Genomic DNA, 19179 nt, shown 5'->3' on the forward strand with positions numbered 1-19179 from the left:
TGTACTATACCATTTTTTACCTATCTCTTCAAGTTTTCATAGAAAATGCATTTTCTTATAATTTAGACCTCAATGATCACTATAGCCATGGAATATTGACATTTTAGATTATTTTTAAAGATGTAACAAATTTTCAAAGGGTAAAGATACTAATATTGTTGATATAGTTCGCTTATTTGATTAAAAAATAAAAAAAACTGTTTAAATATTTTTTGGTAAAGAGGAGCAATTAATATGATCCCAGTATTCAAATTACATTAATTGACTGTTTACGTTAATTAATAATAATTGCTCCAAATACTATAAAACTGAAATTTGTATATGTAGTATTAGACAGTGTGGTAAAACGCACACCACAAAAGCAACACCTTATAAATTTTATTTCATTTTTTGACGAATTTTTAGCCGACCGTACCAATAGGTATGGTAGGCTATTAAGATCGGCAAAAAAAAGTTTTTTTAATTTCACTCAAAATGAGTTATTTGGGTCATAAATGACCTAAACACAAAATATTTTCATGGTGTCTGTCTGTCTGTCTGTAACATTAACTCAAAAACCGCTAAACCGATTTTAACCAAATTTGGCACAAAAATACTGTGGCACCCGAGAATCTGGCCATTAGTTTTTGGTGGGGGTGGGGGGTTGGTAAGAGGGTATGGGAGGGGGTTAAAAATTTAAAAAAATCGTCACTCCAAAATTACAGTATCTAGCGAAAAGCGGTTTTCAATTTAAGATTAGCAATAATATTTGCAACAAAATTTGTAATAACATCAAAATCAGTCAAAGTCGCAGTTTTTGAGATAAAAAAAAATTTGGAAAAATTCCTTTACTTTGAAACTAAAAGAATTGCCTACCAACTTTTTATTAACATATTTTTAGTATGGGCGGCTATACGTGCCTCCCGGCGCCAATTTTTTTTTATAACAGACACGTTCATTTTAATAACTTATTATTATATTGATATCTGAGTCAAATCCACATTTATTTAGAATAATTTATTAATTAAAATAATTAAGTAGTATGTAATTAACAAATTTTTGAGCGGAAATAATGTTGGTATATTTAATAGGTATACCACAGAACAGGGTATACTCTTTTACAAAGATTTAAATAGTTTTCATTTTGTAAACAAATATTATAAGCAATATTATTATTTTTACCACCTGTATATTTTGTACATATGTTGCTTTAAAAAAATCTAAAATGTCAATATTCCATGGGTATAGTGATAAATGAGGTCTAAATAAATGCATTTTCTAAGAAAATTTGAAGGGATAGGTAAAAAATGATATAACACAATTTGATAGATAATTAAATTGTGCATTTGATTCACCTAAAATATACAGGATGTTCCATTTAAATTAAATAAGTTATTGCTGTTTAAATCTAGTAATAATTTAATATAAATTTTTGGACACTCTGTATAGGGTAGTATAATTTTTATTATTGCAACACAATATCTGATCAATAAATAATCTTTAGTAAAGTTTAGTATTAAAAACTTTGATACTACTTCGAGAAATGAAGCCTTATATTTTTTACTGCAATTTCACAAAATTGAAAATATTTCAAAAACGGTAAGGTTTAAGTGTGATAAATCTTAATAAAATTTACCTTTATTTCAATCGTAGAATCTAAAAATAGAATATACAGGGTGTTCCATTAAAAAAAATACAACTATATTTTTATTCATTTGGGACACTCTGTATCTTGTGAAATTATTTTTAAATTGTAGCTCTAAAAGTCCTTCAACGAACCCAAAACTTACAATTTGTAAAAATCTAATCGTTTAGCTAGAGTACTCCGTGTCGTATGTGGTGAACAACCCTGTATTTAAAAGAGGCACAGATTTGTTATTTTTAAAAATTAATAAGAAATAAGAAAAACTATAGATAAAATAATATTCTTTATTAGCGATATTCATAATATTCTAGGTGGTCACAGTTTGTTTTCAAGCATTTATTCATAAATAGTATTGGGTGTTTCATTAAGGCCAGTAGTATTTCTAAAAAGAAAGATATTATTACATATAAAAGATTACCGAGTTTAGCCATTAAATATGTAGATTATACAGTGTGAGCTACAAAGTCAGTAACAAATGGGAAAAAATTGAGCTATCGCAAAACTTTCCAAAAAATTACATGCGAATGTTTTTAAGGTTCTGTGAATTTATAAAAATTGGCATAGTTATGTAAATTCCAATTATGGACAATTTTTCACTTGCCTTTTTTGATTTTCATATTCAAAGAGCATTTTTGTAAATTGCCAGTATATTTGACACATTACTTATGTTGTTAAAATAAAAAAAAATTGTGCAGTAAAATTTTTTCAAAAGCTCAATAATATTTTCCCATTTGTGAACTTTTTGACACTCGCTGTATAAGGAAATACTGAATCATAAATTTATATACATATGTAGCTTACCTCAGGATCATAATCATATACACATTTGGCAATTTCATAAGCGGCTGTACATTTGTCGTTTAAAGTTTGCGCTGAAATATTGATGTTAGAATTATATTTTATATTATAAAAGATGTTCATTATTTATTATAATCTAACATCCACAACCTTGTATTTAGACAGGCTAATGTTATTGAAGCCCCACACATACTGATGCAATCTAAAACGATTTTTTTATAAAATGTATCAGTTTTTTGCCAACTTTTTTTTTATTTTTTTTTAAATGTATCAGACATTTTTACCGACCTGGCCATTCACAATCCGTGGTCTGTATTTTATGACAAAGATAGAGTTTGTTAACTTATTTTTCGCAAGTGATAGAGAGAGATACGCAGAAATGTAAAATTGTCGGATCCTAGGTGTGATAAGAGGATGAGAGATTTTGAAAACTAAATATGGCGGACATACCAATAGAATTTTAAATATCATGTGAGGAGTTATAACTATAGTAAAGTCCGACAATAACCGGGCATATAACTATTAATAGTGATGAGAAAATCCAAGACCTAGCCCAAGACTCCCATCATACTGTAACAAAACCTGCCTTATCCGGATAGATATGCTATTTTATTAAAATTAGCTAAGAATTTAATTATTTTTTTTGAATTAATTTAAAATGGATAAGACATCAGTAGTAATATTATACTTGTGGAAAAACTTATGAAAACATGCGGGATGTGAAACAATAATGGCAATAAAAAGCAAATATAAGTGGATAAGACGGATTTTGCTGCAGTAACGTAATTTGTAGTAAATTTTATATAGCAATAGGTGACTTTTGCTGCAGTTTGGGACTATTTTTATGTAGATATTAGGGTCCACTATTAATATGTCATTAGGTCATTTTTTTAAATGGATTGCACCTTGACGCTTCGGTTGTTTTAAAATAAATAGAATATTTTTTGTACCAGGAAAAATTGACTATCAAAAATTATGTTAGGGAATGAAAAATTATAGCAATGCTTTGTAAATAAATATAAACATTTTAAATATCGTCGGTGAAATGTGATAAACTGCTAACTCCATTATTTCTAATTTTACAGGAGAGCAAAAAAACGGTACAAAAAAATATGTACACATGTAGGAAGTATTTTCATGCGTCAATATGATAAAATGAGAATTTTATTTGCTGGGGAACAATAAAACTCAATATTTCGTGTTACATAATTTTTTTCAGACACAATAGGGAGATAGCAGATATTCGTCTTGCAGAAATAAGAAATAAAAATATACTTCTGGAGATAGCAACCTTTATTGTTTGAAATTTTGAAAATGGAATTGAATATTACCCAAACAGATTTAGAAATAATGAATTAAATTTAAAAAATATGATATTCATAACTATATATTTAGAATATCGTCGGTCTAGAAGCAAAACATACAAGTCCAAAAACGAATAAATTTTTAAAGAACTGAAGTAGCAGCATTTTGGACTTAATGAATATGAAAATAATTTAAAAATTAAACTTATAATTTTTAGAAGATATGGTAGAATCCTTCCATGCTTGTCCTAATTTTTATATAACTGTAGTAGACCGAGCTTGAAAAACAGTGCGTGATTTTATTAAATTTTTATTACTTTTCTCCTTATTTTTTAATTTTTATAAAGATTATGTATCATTTACGTGGAAAAACGATGAAAAAAATAAAACTGATTAGATATTATGGAAATTCTTGTACAACAAAATAATGTTATTTAAACGCCAATGAATTGCTCGTATATAGAGAATTTCGTTTTTCCCCTTACCCTTTACGGTTTGAAATACGGGGTATTTACAGAACGGATCGACGCAGGGTCGGACTGGCTATATTATATATATATAACTATTAGGGGGGCCCCAGCCTTCGTGGGCCACCTTTATAGTTCATTATTTATTCTTAACAATATTTGCTTTTGCATTGCATTATGGCATTTGCATTGCATTGGTTTACCTTGCATTAGGGTAGTTCCTTGATTTCTATACAGGGTGAGTCTTAAATAAGTGCAAATATTTTTAGGGCTGGTAAATCTCGATAAAAGAAGCATAATATTTTCTCTTTACCGTTTTTTCAAATAAATCCAAAAGAACTGAGTTATTTCTTTTAAAATTTCCAATTTTTGCTATAATTTTGAGAATCATTAGATTTTCTTTCTAGTAAATTTAATCTACTACCTATGTTGCCATATTACAAACAAAATATGTTTTTAAACTAAAAATTAAAAAAAATTCCAAATTTTTTTTTTAAATTCCAAATTTTCAAAAAAGAAAAAAAATCGCGCAAAAAACCTCATCATCGTGTTTCTTGGGTCGAAATATACTACCCCTAAAAATATTTGCATTTATTTAAGACTCACCCTGTATATAATAGGGAAAAATTTACTAAACCGTAAGGCGAAAAAATACGCAAAAAAATCCACACGGCGTGGACCTTACATTGCCACCCGGGTCCCTTTGGCCTAGTTCGACCCTGGATCGACGTACTTACAAAAGAAACTTACGAATAAGAAACCGTGTGATTGCTTTAGCGTGATTGTAACGGAAATTACGGACATAGCAGCATTTCGGTGGCTATTTCCGATCATTGGGAGTTAGCAGATTTTATTGAGTTAAAATAGCAAATTTTCTTTAATGGGAAAAAATGTATTTGCTTTCCCTATTTATAGAGTATTTTTTTCTCTTTCTAATGGTATAAAAAACTTATTAATGTAAAAATTGGAGTTAGCAGGTTATCACGTTTCACTGACGATATGCTCTATAAATTACCTGCATCTTTACAATGTTTCAAAGTGGTAATGGCATGATCGCGAAAACTTGGTGGTGCTTGGGCTTCCATCATTTTAACACCCGCCTCCCAGTCTAATGTATTATCAGCCTTTTGCTAAAATAGATGAAAAAATCGAAAGTTTTGATCTGCTTTCCAAACAATTGTTTTAATCAAAAGTTTGCAGTTTCATCTTTCTCCAAAATTAAAATTTTTATACTCACAAATTTATTCATAGCCAAGATACATTGCAGATAACATTTGCCATGCTTGTCTTGGTTCCAGTCTCCATCGTGCATAGCATTTATTTGCTCTAGAATTGTTATTTGTTTTACAAAATTATTAAAAATAATTTAAAACTTACCTTCTGTTGCTTTGCTTTTCGACATGCAAGTATTTTTCAGGAGTTTCATAGTGGCTTTTACTTGAGCATCTGACATCTAAAAATTTTGTTACATTTTTCAGTTTAGTTAATTTTTCAGTTACATTCTACATACTGCACAGGTTCCATCGTGAACTAATATAGCTAAAACAGCAAGTAACACTAATCTCATGGTTGTATCCATGTACTAAAGTTATCTTGAAACTGGCAAAAGATGTTAAGGGACATGTATTTATAACAGAGGAAGCAGGGCTATTAACACTAAAAAATAATTTATGAATGGAGATAAATACTGATTTATTTTATCAAGGCTACAAAATTAAATGCTTTTAATTGCCAACAAACGGTTCACAAAACAATAATAAAAGGAAATGGCAGGTAACAATTTAAGATTTTTTTTAAGAGAACCAACTGTTTTTATTATAATCATATTTGGAAATGTGAATCTTAATTGATGTAACTATTTCAGAGGATGTCCTGTTTTGCCCATAGTAATCGACAAATTCACCATCTGGGTTTACAAAATACATAATTATTGTGTGATCCACCTGAAATAGTAATCATGGTTAATTACCAATAATTGAATAATTGCTTCTAATAAACTTGAAAACTATGAGCACTCACTATGTAATCACTGTCTTTGTCCTTAGGCCCAGCACTATAGTATACTCTGTATGCTTTACATGCCTGGGCCACTTGGTCTGATGTGCCCGTCAGCCCTAACAATCGGGGACTAAATTCTTTGCAATATTTTCCTACTATTTCTGGACTGTCTCTTGTGGGATCCACCGATATAAAAAGAGGTTGTATTTTTGGGATATTTTCTTCACTATCTAAATAAAAAAGATTTATACTTTATAAATTGAAGATAAGACATAAAATTTTACCTAAAAGATTTATCACAGCAGACATTTTTTCTAATTCATCTGGACATATATCTGGACAATGGGTAAACCCAAAATATATTAATAACCATTTCCCTAAAAATTCTTCACTTTTTCGTTCTTGTCCTGTGCTGTCTACAAGTTCAAAACGCCCCCCTATAGACGCTTTACCTAACATTCGTTTTCTTTCCTTCTCCTGAGCTGAGGATTGATATAATTTACAATGATATGATTCTCTTTCATATATGGTATTAGAGTACCTGCTTCTTTTTCTTTCTTTACATACCACATAAATCCAAGTAAGCCTGCACCTATTCCTGAAGTAATAGCTAAATTTCTCCATGTAATTGGCCCAATACCTTTAGCTAAGCCTTTGGGACCTTTGGGAGGTTGTGGAGTATTTTTGAGGGAGCAATGCCTTACTTGAAGGTGTTTGAAACTCTGGAAACGCGGCTTGAATATTTGAAATATACAGTATTTAGAAGTACAGCAAGAGATAAAAATGTAAAATTTACCTGTATATTTTGATGGAAATTTCCTAAATCACTTATTCTCTTACATATGCTAGATATTCTAGACATTTTTTAAATATTTAAATCAAAATATAGAAATATGGGTTATGTCATGTCGTAAAATTCTTCTTTCAAAAAAGTTGAGTTAACGTCTCTTCTTCTTCTTTTCCGTTTAATGGCCTTAAGCTGCTAGGTTAACACGTACAAGTGTAGGATCACATTATTTGTTTGCAAATATAATATGCAAATCAGAAAAATATGGAAGAGTCTACGCGTTTGTTACGTTGTTAAATGTAAAGAATTCCTAAAGTAGACATGAGTTATTACAGTCTAGAGCGGTTACGAAATACAGATATGTCCTACTAATTCATAAAGGTAGTTTTCTTTTGTAAAACTTAAAAACCGACTGCATACAGTATATTTTTGGTTACCATATTTTTTTTACATGTAAAATATTTGTATTTAACAATAAGATTTTAAAATCACAGTTTAAAATGTCCGTCCTTCCTTCCTTTCTACTTATGGCCAATTGCCTTTCGGCATTCAGCCAGCTTAATTAATTATTATCAGCGTTTTCCAATTTATTAAAGAGCGTTTTCTTAAATTCTAAATCAGACAAATACAGACTCACACACAAATTTAACACTCAAACTCTGGATTCGAACTAGCGACCTTGCGTCCACTTGACAGCAGAGCAATCATTTCGACCACCAGGCCGGCCAAAATGCCCATCCCTGAACAGAAGAGATAAACCTCTTCTTTCCAGATATTGGCTTTAAAAGAAAAATGCACCTGGCCGTATACTCCTGGCAGCTTGGACCGTAAAACCAATCAAGAAAGAAGAAAAATGCACCTTTTGGCACATACCAGCTGTCATTTTGCTGCCTATGTACATTGGATTTTTTCATTCTTGGAGGGAAATGTAATATAATATACAATTTTTTAAAAAAATAATGTCCCGGCAAGGTGTTTTACAGCCAGTAGATGTTAACGTTGATCATTCTCCAGCACGGTAAGTTATTTATTTATCATATTTTATTCAATATTCAAACGAAAAATGCATTATTTAGCAAACGTGCTCGATTTGATGAATCCCTGGATGATTCGAATAAGAGCAATTTATGGACCTTAACTAATAGAGAATTAATTTTACACGAAATCTACGATCATGGAATTGGTCGATTGGACTGTGATTCTGAGGATGTCATCACCGATGATGATTCTATATTTAATAAAACCGAAGGAATTGGAATCGATGTATCATGTGCATCTATGACTCCGAACACTAGGGACAAACAGGTGAGTATCTCTTTATAGTACTGTATTATTAAATATGCCAAATTTGCTTAAATTACTAATATAACTTCTGAAATTTTAGTTATCTTTATTAGAGTCAACATTAACCAAAGAGTCTTTAGATAAGTTATCTAGCAGAGAGTGGGATAATCTTTTAAATAAAACTGTTATTAGGCCCACTGATAAAACGAGTAAGTAAATACATAATATACCGATATGTATCTACTATGTATGGTAAATCTTTTAAAATGAAATTATTTTTTTTTTTAAGATTATTTTAACTTGTTGTCAGATGAAGTTATATTACATATATTTAGATGGCTACCAAAAAGTTATTTAAGTGATATTTCTTTGGTTTGTCGACGATTCTATAGACTAACACAAGATGAAAGCCTTTGGACACGAATGGATGTTTCTAACAAATATTTGGGCCCGGGTGAACTGGGTAAAGTCTTAAGCAAACAAGTTGTCGTTCTCCGCCTAGCTCGTTCCGAGGTAGTAGCATTTTTATTTGAATCCATATAAAGATATTTAATTTTTTTTTTATCTTGTAGATAATGCATAAGCCAATTTTACCTGATTGCAAAGCGTATCACCCAGATTTTCGATCTCGATTGCTCTATTTAGATTTAAGTATGGCTCATATATCGCTGGACAGTTTAGTAATGCTGTTTGGTAAATGTAGAAGACTGAAAAAAATAAGTCTGGAAAATGTACCTGTGAATGATGATGTGCTGATTGCCTTGTCGGGAAATAAAGATATTGAAGTGATCAATTTTGCCATGTGTACGGGAATGCAGCAGGATGGACTTAAATACTTACTTACAAATTGTAGACAGTAAGTGATGTAATATTTTTATTATTAACTGTCTCAGTTTTTTATACTGAAACACTTCATATATTTTTTTTTAATATATAAAAGAAAAACCCTGAGTTAAAAATCTCAGATATTTTGTCTGGATTAAAGATTCTTAGTAAAAACTATATCTAATATTTTCTTATTATAAATAATTAAAAAATAAAGACAACGCAAAAAATTAAATTAACTCTACTGAATTACAATCTAAAATAATTTTTAAAAGCTTATTTCTGAAAGGTCTTTTCAAAAATGAATAGAATATTACTGATATTACTTTTATTTTTAATTATTTTCTCTTGTATTTTTTATAAGTTTTATTTAAGAATTCGCTATTAGCATATATACCAAAGGCTCGAGAAAAAAAACTGTGTCACGGTGGCCTTTGAATTTCTTGTTGTGTGGACTCCTATGTCCTTTATCAACATTTGACAAAAAAAACGTATCAAAAATTAATATTTAATTAAATAAACAGTTTCCAGACATCAATAGTTTACAAACACAAATTATCTACAAATTATCCTCTTAACAAGAAAAGTAATTTCTTGAAAATAAATAATAGAAAGTTTTTTACCCTTATTCTGAATTAAATATTAATTTTCACAAAATTTTAAATAAATTTCAATATACAGGGCGACCCAATATTATAAAAAAGCTATACTTAATCAGGATCTTTATTTAAATTTTTATTTCATTTTTTTTACAAAACATGCAGGTATTGGTAGCACACATTTTAAAAATAATTTCATAGACAGAAAGATTTTTAAGAAAAAAATATATAGAATTACTTTTAAAAAAACTACATTTGTGCAAAATATATATCTGGATCACCCTGTATATTTATGAAAATTTTAAATAAACTTTTTATAAAAATTGTTGAAAAATGTTCTCTTCGGTATGGAGATTTTTGGGAACTCTGGGTCACCGTGTACATTTTGTAATAAATGATTATTACCGTATAATCGAGAAAAAAACGGCGTCAGCGATGGCTATGTAATAATAGCCTAAGAGCTGACGACATATTTAGAGAACATATTTTAGGCAAGCTAGAATAACTAAAAATGTATAGTTTATTAACTGGTGAACCCAGAATCCTAAGTCTGGCTGGGGGGGTTGGGGGTATTTCGCTACTGCGCAACCCATAACATTTGCAAAAAAATAAATCCAAAAAACATTCTTTAGGCAATTTGAAATTTGTTTAATCTTAAATTTTAGCATCTATTTAACCTAGAAATAAGTATGCCAGACTTTTTTTTCGGGTTTAAAGTGTAACCCGACCATTCCAAATATGTTTAATTATTATACCTGGAAAACATACTTTAGGCATTCTAAAATTTTTACAGCGTGTTTATTAGATGATATTAAAAAATATGTGTTAATTGCCAGACGAATTCAATGGGATATAATACTTGCCAGACGAATTCAATGGGATTTAATACTTGCCAGACGCGAATAAAGATTTTAAATGAGCGCGATAAGAAAGTCTTATGAGTATCTATAAGCGCGAGGAAGATAGTTTATTGAAACCCCTCTGCAGCCGATGCGGCTGACGTAACAGCATTTTGGAGTCGTAAAAACTTAAAAAAAAACTAACTAATATTGAATAAATAAAAAGAAACATTTTTTAATAAAAATGTATGATTGAAGTCCTTTCAATAAGAAGACTTTTTAATTTAAGTATCTGAAAGAATTAAAAGACGAATAATTATTTAAAAATTAGCATAATATAAAATATATTTTTTTCAAACGTCACAAAAGTATAATTATTATTATACTTTTGTGACATATTATATTATTATTAATTTTTGCGACCTGATTGACAATATAAAAAAGTCATTTTAACGCCTAAGCATAAAAGTAAAGCACTTTTACTTACTTTTGAATCTATTTAGAAAGATTAACAATGGTACTTGTTAAAACAATAAAATTCCAGAATACTTATTTTTTTAGCACTGTACATGGTACCCTTTTGTCGGGACTACGTTTTCTGGTAAAACCACTTCTGTAAATTTTAAACCATGTTGTTGGCGCACTTTTAAAAATTCTTTGCATTTTTGTAGTCTGCCTTCATCAAAAACAATAACTTTGTCACTAGTAACTTTTTTACAAACTACACAAGTTAAATGTTTTTTATCCATTGTGATTTAGTAGCTAGTAGCGAAATTAGTAGTTGCCTAAACTTGCCTAAAATATGTTCTCTAAATATGTCGCCAGCTCTCCGGCTATAAAGATCCCTGTCATTTTATATGTAAAATTATATAGGGACTCTCAACGATCGTCATTTCCGAGCCAATTGGACGCCGTTTTTTTCAATCATGCGGTATATTCGACTACTATTATTTTTTTTCTCATAACTTTAGGAGGTGTGATTGGTAGGTTTACCATACTATAAAAAAATGGCGTCAGATTGGAAGTGTGAATCGTCATTTTCAAGTCAATATGACACCTTTTGTGCTGTTCAAGCTTATTTTTGCTCACACGGTGTCTTTTTGTTCTAGAATAAGGGAACTAAATATTGCATGGACCTACTTAAATGCAGATAGTATACAGTATATTTGCGAGAACTTGCCTTCCACAATGGATAGATTAAATCTTTCAGGCTGTAGAAAATTATTGTTGGATAAACGTAAGAGTTCATATATAAGTCTAAAAAATTACTTATTACCTCTATAATTATATTTTTTATAGATGTAGCTTCATTAGTCTCAAGCTGTCCAAAATTAAGGGAATTAGATTTGTCAGATTGCACGTCAATAACTGGGGAATCGGTACGTCAGATCTCAGTATTAGAAGAATTAGCGTTTGTGGCTCTTTCAAGATGTTACCTTATTCCATACAAATCTTTGGGGTATGAAATTATTATTTTTTAAGAACATTACATTTTATTCTGCTCCTATTTCAGACAATTAAGGAAACTAAACAATCTATCTTATTTGGATATACATGGTGGCTATATTGAAGGTGACGAACTCAAAGAAGTTCAAAACGATTTAGGCCCTAGTGTGCAGATCAATCAATTTAAATTCAGCTCTGTGGCCAGACCGACAGTGGGTATGCGCAGATCGAGTATTTGGAATATGAGGGTGCGAGACTAAAAACTTCGAACGCTTAACGCTTATTAAGATTATTGGTTCATTAACTAATAGTTTCAGTATTGAAATGTAAGTACCCTTGGTACTTTTGGTTTTTTATTTATACAGGATGTGTCAAAAAGTTCGCTACAAGTGGGACAACATTTTTATTGCATGTCACGTAAAAGAAAATATTTTCATAACTTTTTTGATATTGCGTATTCTAAAAAAATCTGCATAAACATTTTCTTAAAAACTCAATAATTTCCAGTTCCTTGCGAACTTTTTGGCACACACTGTACAAGGTGCTTTTGTGATTTTGGGGTAAGAAATCGACTCAAAAAAACAGTCTTAATTTAATTTGGGATGATTGTCTGAGTTATTTATTTTTATTTTCTATTGTAAATATACCATTTTTTTAATATATTTTCGAGGATTTATTGTATTAAAGTGTTTTTTTTTTCATTAATTTAAAAATTAATTTTAATTTATTTAGCTCGTGGGTTGATTTTGTTTTACATATAGACAACCATAATATTTAAAGACAAATACAAAGCGTAAAACTATTTTGATATTATTGTTTGTAAGCAATAATGTGCAGAGTATTACAAATATTTTTGACGAAACAATTGTGTTTAAAAATAAAGGACATTGTTAAAGATGTTTATATATGAAAGAAAAATAAGGTCAAATTAAGTGGGTAATTTTGTTTTATACGTATTCAAAATTTGATTATTATTATAACATAGACATTACACTTTTTGCCTTGGATGGATGTGTTTGTGTAAATTGTAATTGCAATGGATAGTGATTTTAGTACACCCTGTATACGAAAATAACTTTGTATTGAGTCTCCACGCTGCAAAATTTTATAGGTAAAACCTAAAACGGTCTTTATTTTACAAAAGGCATCACCTCCAAAATTTTATCGCACATATTCATTAGTAAGTGCTAAAAGGTTCTATACATTGGTCTATTATTTAGGATACTGTAATATTTTCCATATTTTGCGTGGATATTTGTATCCATATCCATTATAAAACTTTTGATGATGCCCTTTGCCTTATAGATTTACACCAGTGTGACACTAAAAACTAATGAGTTTTAGTACGCTATATTTATAGCCAATATTTCTCGTATAACTAATATAGGTAAAACTACCGTATGATCGAAAAAAAACGGCGTCGGCGATGGCTATGAAATGAAGATCGCTGTCATTTTATATATAAATTTATATGGCAAATGGTCATCGATCGTCATTTCCCAACCAACTGGACGCGGTTTTTTTTCGATCATACGGTATTATTGGCGACATAGTGAATAGTTGAATTTGCATTTTCTTTGCGGGAATTTAGACTGTGAATTCGGATTTTTTTTTTAAATTAATATTGATCTATTTAAAGAATTCAGTAAACTTATACTTCAGTTTTAGATAACTTATTGCTTTTCAGAGTTCAAATGGATTTTGGGGATAAGGGATAATTAAATAAAACACACAGTTAGAAAAATTCCGTCTTTATTATAAGAAATTAAAGCACACTTGGTACAGAAATTTCCATCACTATTTTCTCCCAAGTTTACACTGTTCTTTTTTTAAGGTGGATGACAATGAAAATTTAACAATAATTAACAGAAAACAATTACGAAAAGTGATGTGGCGACCAAAAACGATAAAGACGCAATCGTAAAGAAAAAAAATAAGTAGAAAACAATGGCACTCACGGGAACTGACCCGTGAACGTAAAAAATATGTTTTGGTATAAAACGGTTGGTTGATGTATCACCGCCGTCCTTAGGGCGACGGTATGTATATTAAATGCACCTACACTCGACTTAAAAAAAATACTCTCGATTTTTGTAAGGATCCACGGACTTGAGGGACATACGCCTCGCAATCGCTCGATCACACTCTCTCGATGAACATGCGCACAGCGCGAACGAGGCCCCGCCTATTATAGGCGGGACCGGGTCTCGCCCACTCAATCGATACAACCCTGAGTGTTGGAAGTGGCCGACGTCAAAAGAGCCCTTCGGGGCGCACCACGAAGGGACCGTTTGGCGTCGCATAGAGTCCCAATGTGGACGTGTGTATAATATATCCTCCCGACCAGATGGTCTACGTTGAGCATTACGGAACGCATTAAAAATATATATATCCCATACGGTAACGAGCTATCAGAAATCAGAGCAGCCCCTTTAATAAAAACGTATATAAACCATATCTGTGGAATGCCATACTTATTTATGATATGTACAGATTTTCAATAATATACAGCTAAATGAATTCTGCTATATATAATTTGTTTTTTTAGATAGTGGATTCAATTATATAGATATTCTCAATTCTATTTATATACAAGCCTTTCAATGAAACTTGACTGACAAGTATCAAGTTTCTCAAGCCACTCACTAGGGAGCACGTTCAATTACATGCTTGTCAAAATGTTGACCAACCAAAACACACACTAGGAAAATTATTGAAGACAACTCCATTCCCCAACATGTTCCCTAGTGAGTTGCCTGCTTGAGATTTGTATAGTCTGTTAAGGTGTTATCCAATGTGGTTAACAAGCAATAGACGATGTTAAACTTAACAGTTTTAAAATTTCCATGCAACTGAATCATTTCTTTTAAATTAAAAATTACAATTAGCATTTATAAAACATACTCAAATATGCTCTAACCTAAAAAAATCACTGGGATATTCACTATCGGTATTAGTACGGCTTAACTTCACAGCTAGTATGGTTTTCTAGCTAGTTAAATAATGATAGTATAGTGCCATGAAAGAGTACTAGCTTCTACGTCCCACTAGTCAACCCAATACCCAACGTTGCCGTTTATTGTCCCTTAATATCGCAGTTGTGTACGCGCATACACGATAATCGGTCGGCTGTGTCGCGTACAATCTAAACAAAAAAAACTTATCCCAGAGACTAACTGTATTTTGATTGCTATTAACTTACAGCTATTAAAAAAAACAGCTGTAAAAAAAGTTTTGGTTTGGGTTGGGATACGATCCTGGGACCTCTCGTTGGAGTCACAGCTGCTCTTGCAAAATTGACTATAGCTAGGCGTTACTTTCCGCCGTTCTTAAAACCGTTCATAAAATAAGGCGACAGCAAACGGCAACATTGTTGGGTTTGGGAGTTGACTAGTGGGACGTAGAAGTTTCTTGAAAGAGTCAACAGGATTCGTTTTTAGAATCTAGCCGAGCGTGATTAAATAAAATCTTAAAAAACGTAGAGATCTTATAAAGGAAATTTTCTGTACTAAAAATTATAAATTTAATAAAAAAATTACAATATTGTAAATGTGACAAAAAAAATTAAAATAAATAAACATAAAATACCACAGATATATTTTTTAAAAATACAATTATTCTTGATTTTGGCTAAATTTAATCTGCTCTAATTTCCCTCGCCACCTCAGACCCCTTAAAGGGGGACAGCCCCCCCTCATTTCTCACCGATCTCTGTAGCAGGTACGGTCAGATGCGTACAAATATCACAAAATGCGGACAGGTTGCGCGCCTCGTCCGCCTCAAACATACAAAAGTATCAAAAAATCAAGCGCTGCGTATCTAATCTAGGCCCAGGGTCGAGGGGGTGGTTTTTCCCCCTACGACCCCTTTGGAACAATAGTACAACGTGAAAAAAAACCTAAAGAGGAAACAAATAGCTCGCAGCGGCGCGTCACTGACTCGCCCGTCTTCAAAACCGGTCAAGATATACAGATTGTTTGACAATCGAACAAAAAAAAAACACAAAAAAGGTTATTACAAAAATATTCAAATATAGTGTCCTCTCCAGAAAGTTGCGATTTTTTTACATAAGTGTGCAATTATTTTTTTTTTGACGCCAAAAAATATTAACTGGCGTTTACACCCCATACATTCGGATATTTCTATATAAATAATCTATTTGCTGATATAAATATAGATACTCTTTTATGCCAAATAATAAGGAAAAAATGCTACTGTTTAACAGTTAATATTACTTCGCGTCAAAATTTGAAATATGAACGGCATTTTGCCAAACTATTCTAAGTTAGTTCTTAGGAAATAAACAATATCGACAATAAAATAAGCATTTCGAGAACAAACTTTTTTTGTTTCTCTGTAAAATTTTGCATATATTGGAAAAAATCGAAAATTAGTATATTAAAAGAATTATATATCTTTTTTTGGCTATTTGAAAACAATAATTCATGAGTACTGTATGAAAGGAGTTCAACATTACTTAATACTAAGGTATTACATACCACTCTGCTACGTCAGAAAAAACAATACTTTTTAAAATGCATATTACATTTTCTTATTGGTTAGATTTTCAGCAGGAATACGAGTTTCTCCAAACTTATGCATCAACTTTGTGGCGGACATTACATTATCAAATAATCAACAATTTATAGAGGTTTTATTCTTTTCCCTAATAAAATATATAATATATCTTTTTTTCTCTTAATTTTGCTTCAGGTTTTTACAAAGGTCTATTGAGAAAATAAAATGCCAAATTCGAAGAGGTGAATAGAATTTATATCATTCGTTTTATGTTTTTTTTTGGTAATAATGACAAAATATATTTTTTTATTGCCACACACATAACTGATATGTTTTATTCAAATGTTGAAATTCGGCATTTTTTTTCTTGATAGAACTATATTACAAAACAGGTAACAAAAGTATAAAAGTGAACGGGGTGTAAGGTACGCGAATTGCACTCGGTCGACGGAGACGCCCACAAACGCACCCCGGCGAGTTAAAAGGTTGGTTAGCCCTTCCCTTCAGCAACTGGGACTGGCCGTGGTGGCCGGGTGCGGCTGCAGATACAGCGAGCGTCCCTTAATGCGACGCTGCATCATTTGGCTCTCGCTGGGCGGACTCAGACCGAACAGGGCGGCCGAATGGCACCCTCCTCCGTTCGCCTTCACGTAGTCCAGGTTCATGCTGAAGTGCTGCTGCACGACCCGATGCACCGCGGCCGCCGACTCCGCGAAATGGGACAGGTCCCGCGCGGAGTCGTGTCTGCGCAGCACGGCCGGAGTGGCTAGAGTGGCGGCCGTGCTGGCGCAGCGCAGCCACGGGTGCTGTAATACTTGCTCGGCGCTCAGACGTCGGTGCGCGTCCTTTACCAACAGCTGCGCGATCAGATCTTTAGCCTCGAGCGAAATCGAATTCCATTCCACCTCCGGAAAGTCGTAGCGCCCTTCCTGAATGCTGTGGAACAGTAGCTCCTGACAAGCGGAACAGCTTTCTCCTCTCTCCCAACCGCAGTCTTCGCCGCACTGGCCGTAGAACGGCGGATAGCCGCACAGTAGGATGTAGGCGAGTACGCCCAGCGACCACAGATCGCAACGCTTGTCGTAGGCTTGGGTGTCAGCGTCTCCGACGAAAGCGTCCACCACTTCGGGGGCCATGAACTCGGCGCTGCCGACCGGCGTTAGCAGCTGTGGCGTGACTAGCGGACTGGCGGCGCCCGCTTGAAGCCTGATGCCCGATCCGAGGTCCAGGTCGCAGATCTTGACGGGACAGAGGCTGTCCGGTCGCACGCAGAGGATGTTGTCAGGCTTGAGATCGCGATGCGCGATCCCCTTGGCGTGCATAAACGCAAGCGCGGATGCCACTTCCCGTATCACTTCCGCCGCCGCCGCCTCGCTGAAGTACCGATGCTGCTGGAGGCGGCGCAGCAACGGTCCGCCGTTCACTTTCTCAAAAACCAAGTAGAATCTTTCCTCGTCCTCGAAGAATTCGGTTAATTGGATGATGTGCGGGTGGCCCTGACAGTGATAAAAGGTTTCCACCTCGCGGAAGACACGCGCACGTGCGTGTCCCGGTACCTTCTCGATGATCTTCACTGCAAACTCCTGCTCGGTATATAGATTAGCACACGTCTGCACGCTTGCATACGCACCTTCGCCTAATACCTCGCCAGTCATCTTGTATAAATCTATAACAAACAAAATCAATTACATTTATAGGCAGTAAACTATTTTTGTTACTAAAGTAAAAACATTAACTAACTAATTTTTACATCAGATTGATAACGCAAACGGGAAGGATTTATTTTGGTGATTAAATCTGAAGGGTTTTTTAGGTTACTTTTAAATAATGTTAATTGGAAAGTAGCTGTTATTTAACATACACACAACCAAACTTATATGGAATCATCTATTATTTTTCATAATTTTTGAGACGTATGAAGTATATTTCTAATGGCCAAAAAGCAAAAACAAAAAGAAAATTGATCTTTAATAATCCTTGTTGTCACCTCTAGCCCTTATGCAAGCTTCTATCCGCGCTGGCCTTCTTTTTATTAAATTATCAACGTTGCCTTGGGGTATGTTTTCCCATTCTGCTAATGGTGCATCAATAAGCTGTGCGAGATTTCCTGGATTGTTTCGACGAGCTCTAACCCTTCTTTAGAGCTGATCCCATAAGTGTTCGATAGGGTTTAGATCTGGAGAACATGCAGGCCAGTCCAAAACTATAACACCTTCCGTTTCAAGACATTTCTCTAGTCACTCTGCTAAAATTATCCCCAATTGCAAGGAGTGTCCAACTAAATTATAACCAATTGCAGATCTCCAAAGACTAACTATTGGTTCTAGCACTAAATCAACATACCTCCGACCCGTTAAAGTTTGTTGAAGTGGTAACAATCGTGTTTTTGTTTCCAGCATAATACCAGAACATTACAGTTCCTCCTTTATATCTTGGTACAGATTTGGCAGCCTGGAGTCTCGCTCGTCTTCCTGGAGCTCTGAGAACCCGAATTCGATGGTCATCTGATCTTAGGCCAATTCTGGTCTCATCCGAAAATAGAGCATTTTGCCCATTCTCAGTTGTGCAGTTTTGATGTTAAAGGTATCAATTTAGCCGGTCAATTTTATTTTGCCGGGATAACTGTGGAATCCGTAACTCTCTCCTGCTGTAAAACCCTCGAGCACGAAGCCTTTTTCTTATGGTTTCAA

The 19179-nt window shown here is 33.0% G+C and overlaps 4 protein-coding genes across 5 annotated transcripts in view; 1 reads left to right on the forward strand and 3 right to left on the reverse strand.

The window, feature by feature from the left end:
- Nucleotides 1–1892: 1892 nt before the first annotated feature.
- On the reverse strand, nt 1893–5821 carry LOC115884336 (general odorant-binding protein 72-like). Its single transcript, XM_030902881.1, has 6 exons — nt 5704–5821; nt 5571–5646; nt 5431–5519; nt 5209–5323; nt 2426–2496; nt 1893–2006 (listed from the first exon to the last, which is right to left on the reverse strand). The coding sequence occupies exons 1-6, from the start codon at nt 5770–5772 to the stop codon at nt 1989–1991; spliced, it is 438 nt and encodes a 145-aa protein (XP_030758741.1). The 5' UTR covers nt 5773–5821; the 3' UTR covers nt 1893–1988.
- A 39-nt stretch (nt 5822–5860) lies between these two features.
- Nucleotides 5861–7115, reverse strand: LOC115884335 (protein SCO1 homolog, mitochondrial). Of its 2 annotated transcripts, none has more exons than XM_030902878.1 (5): nt 6988–7115; nt 6733–6925; nt 6476–6673; nt 6213–6421; nt 5861–6136 (listed from the first exon to the last, which is right to left on the reverse strand). In XM_030902878.1, exons 1-5 carry the CDS (start codon nt 7051–7053, stop codon nt 5987–5989), a joined length of 816 nt encoding a protein of 271 aa, XP_030758738.1. In that variant the 5' UTR covers nt 7054–7115; the 3' UTR covers nt 5861–5986. The 2 variants fall into 2 exon arrangements, with proteins under 2 accessions (XP_030758738.1, XP_030758739.1); XM_030902879.1 differs by having other exon boundaries at nt 6733–6913; nt 6988–7110.
- A 713-nt stretch (nt 7116–7828) lies between these two features.
- On the forward strand, nt 7829–12657 carry LOC115884331 (S-phase kinase-associated protein 2). The gene is made up of 8 exons (XM_030902873.1): nt 7829–7996; nt 8055–8283; nt 8363–8471; nt 8552–8775; nt 8835–9118; nt 11635–11762; nt 11825–11984; nt 12039–12657. Exons 1-8 carry the CDS (start codon nt 7938–7940, stop codon nt 12229–12231), a joined length of 1386 nt encoding a protein of 461 aa, XP_030758733.1. The 5' UTR covers nt 7829–7937; the 3' UTR covers nt 12232–12657.
- Nucleotides 12658–13706: 1049 nt separating this feature from the next.
- LOC115884357 (MAP kinase-interacting serine/threonine-protein kinase 1) overlaps nt 13707–19179 on the reverse strand; it is a 54290-nt gene continuing 48817 nt past the window's right edge. Inside the window, exon 3 of the mRNA XM_030902915.1 lies at nt 13707–18155. Coding sequence (XP_030758775.1) covers nt 16993–18155 — 1163 coding nt within the window. The 3' untranslated portion in view covers nt 13707–16992. The remainder of the gene's footprint in view (nt 18156–19179) is intronic.

This window comes from Sitophilus oryzae, unplaced genomic scaffold (genome assembly GCF_002938485.1).
Source record: "Sitophilus oryzae breed Bouriz unplaced genomic scaffold, Soryzae_2.0 scaffold_227_pilon_pilon, whole genome shotgun sequence".
Lineage (NCBI taxonomy): Eukaryota > Metazoa > Arthropoda > Insecta > Coleoptera > Curculionidae > Sitophilus > Sitophilus oryzae.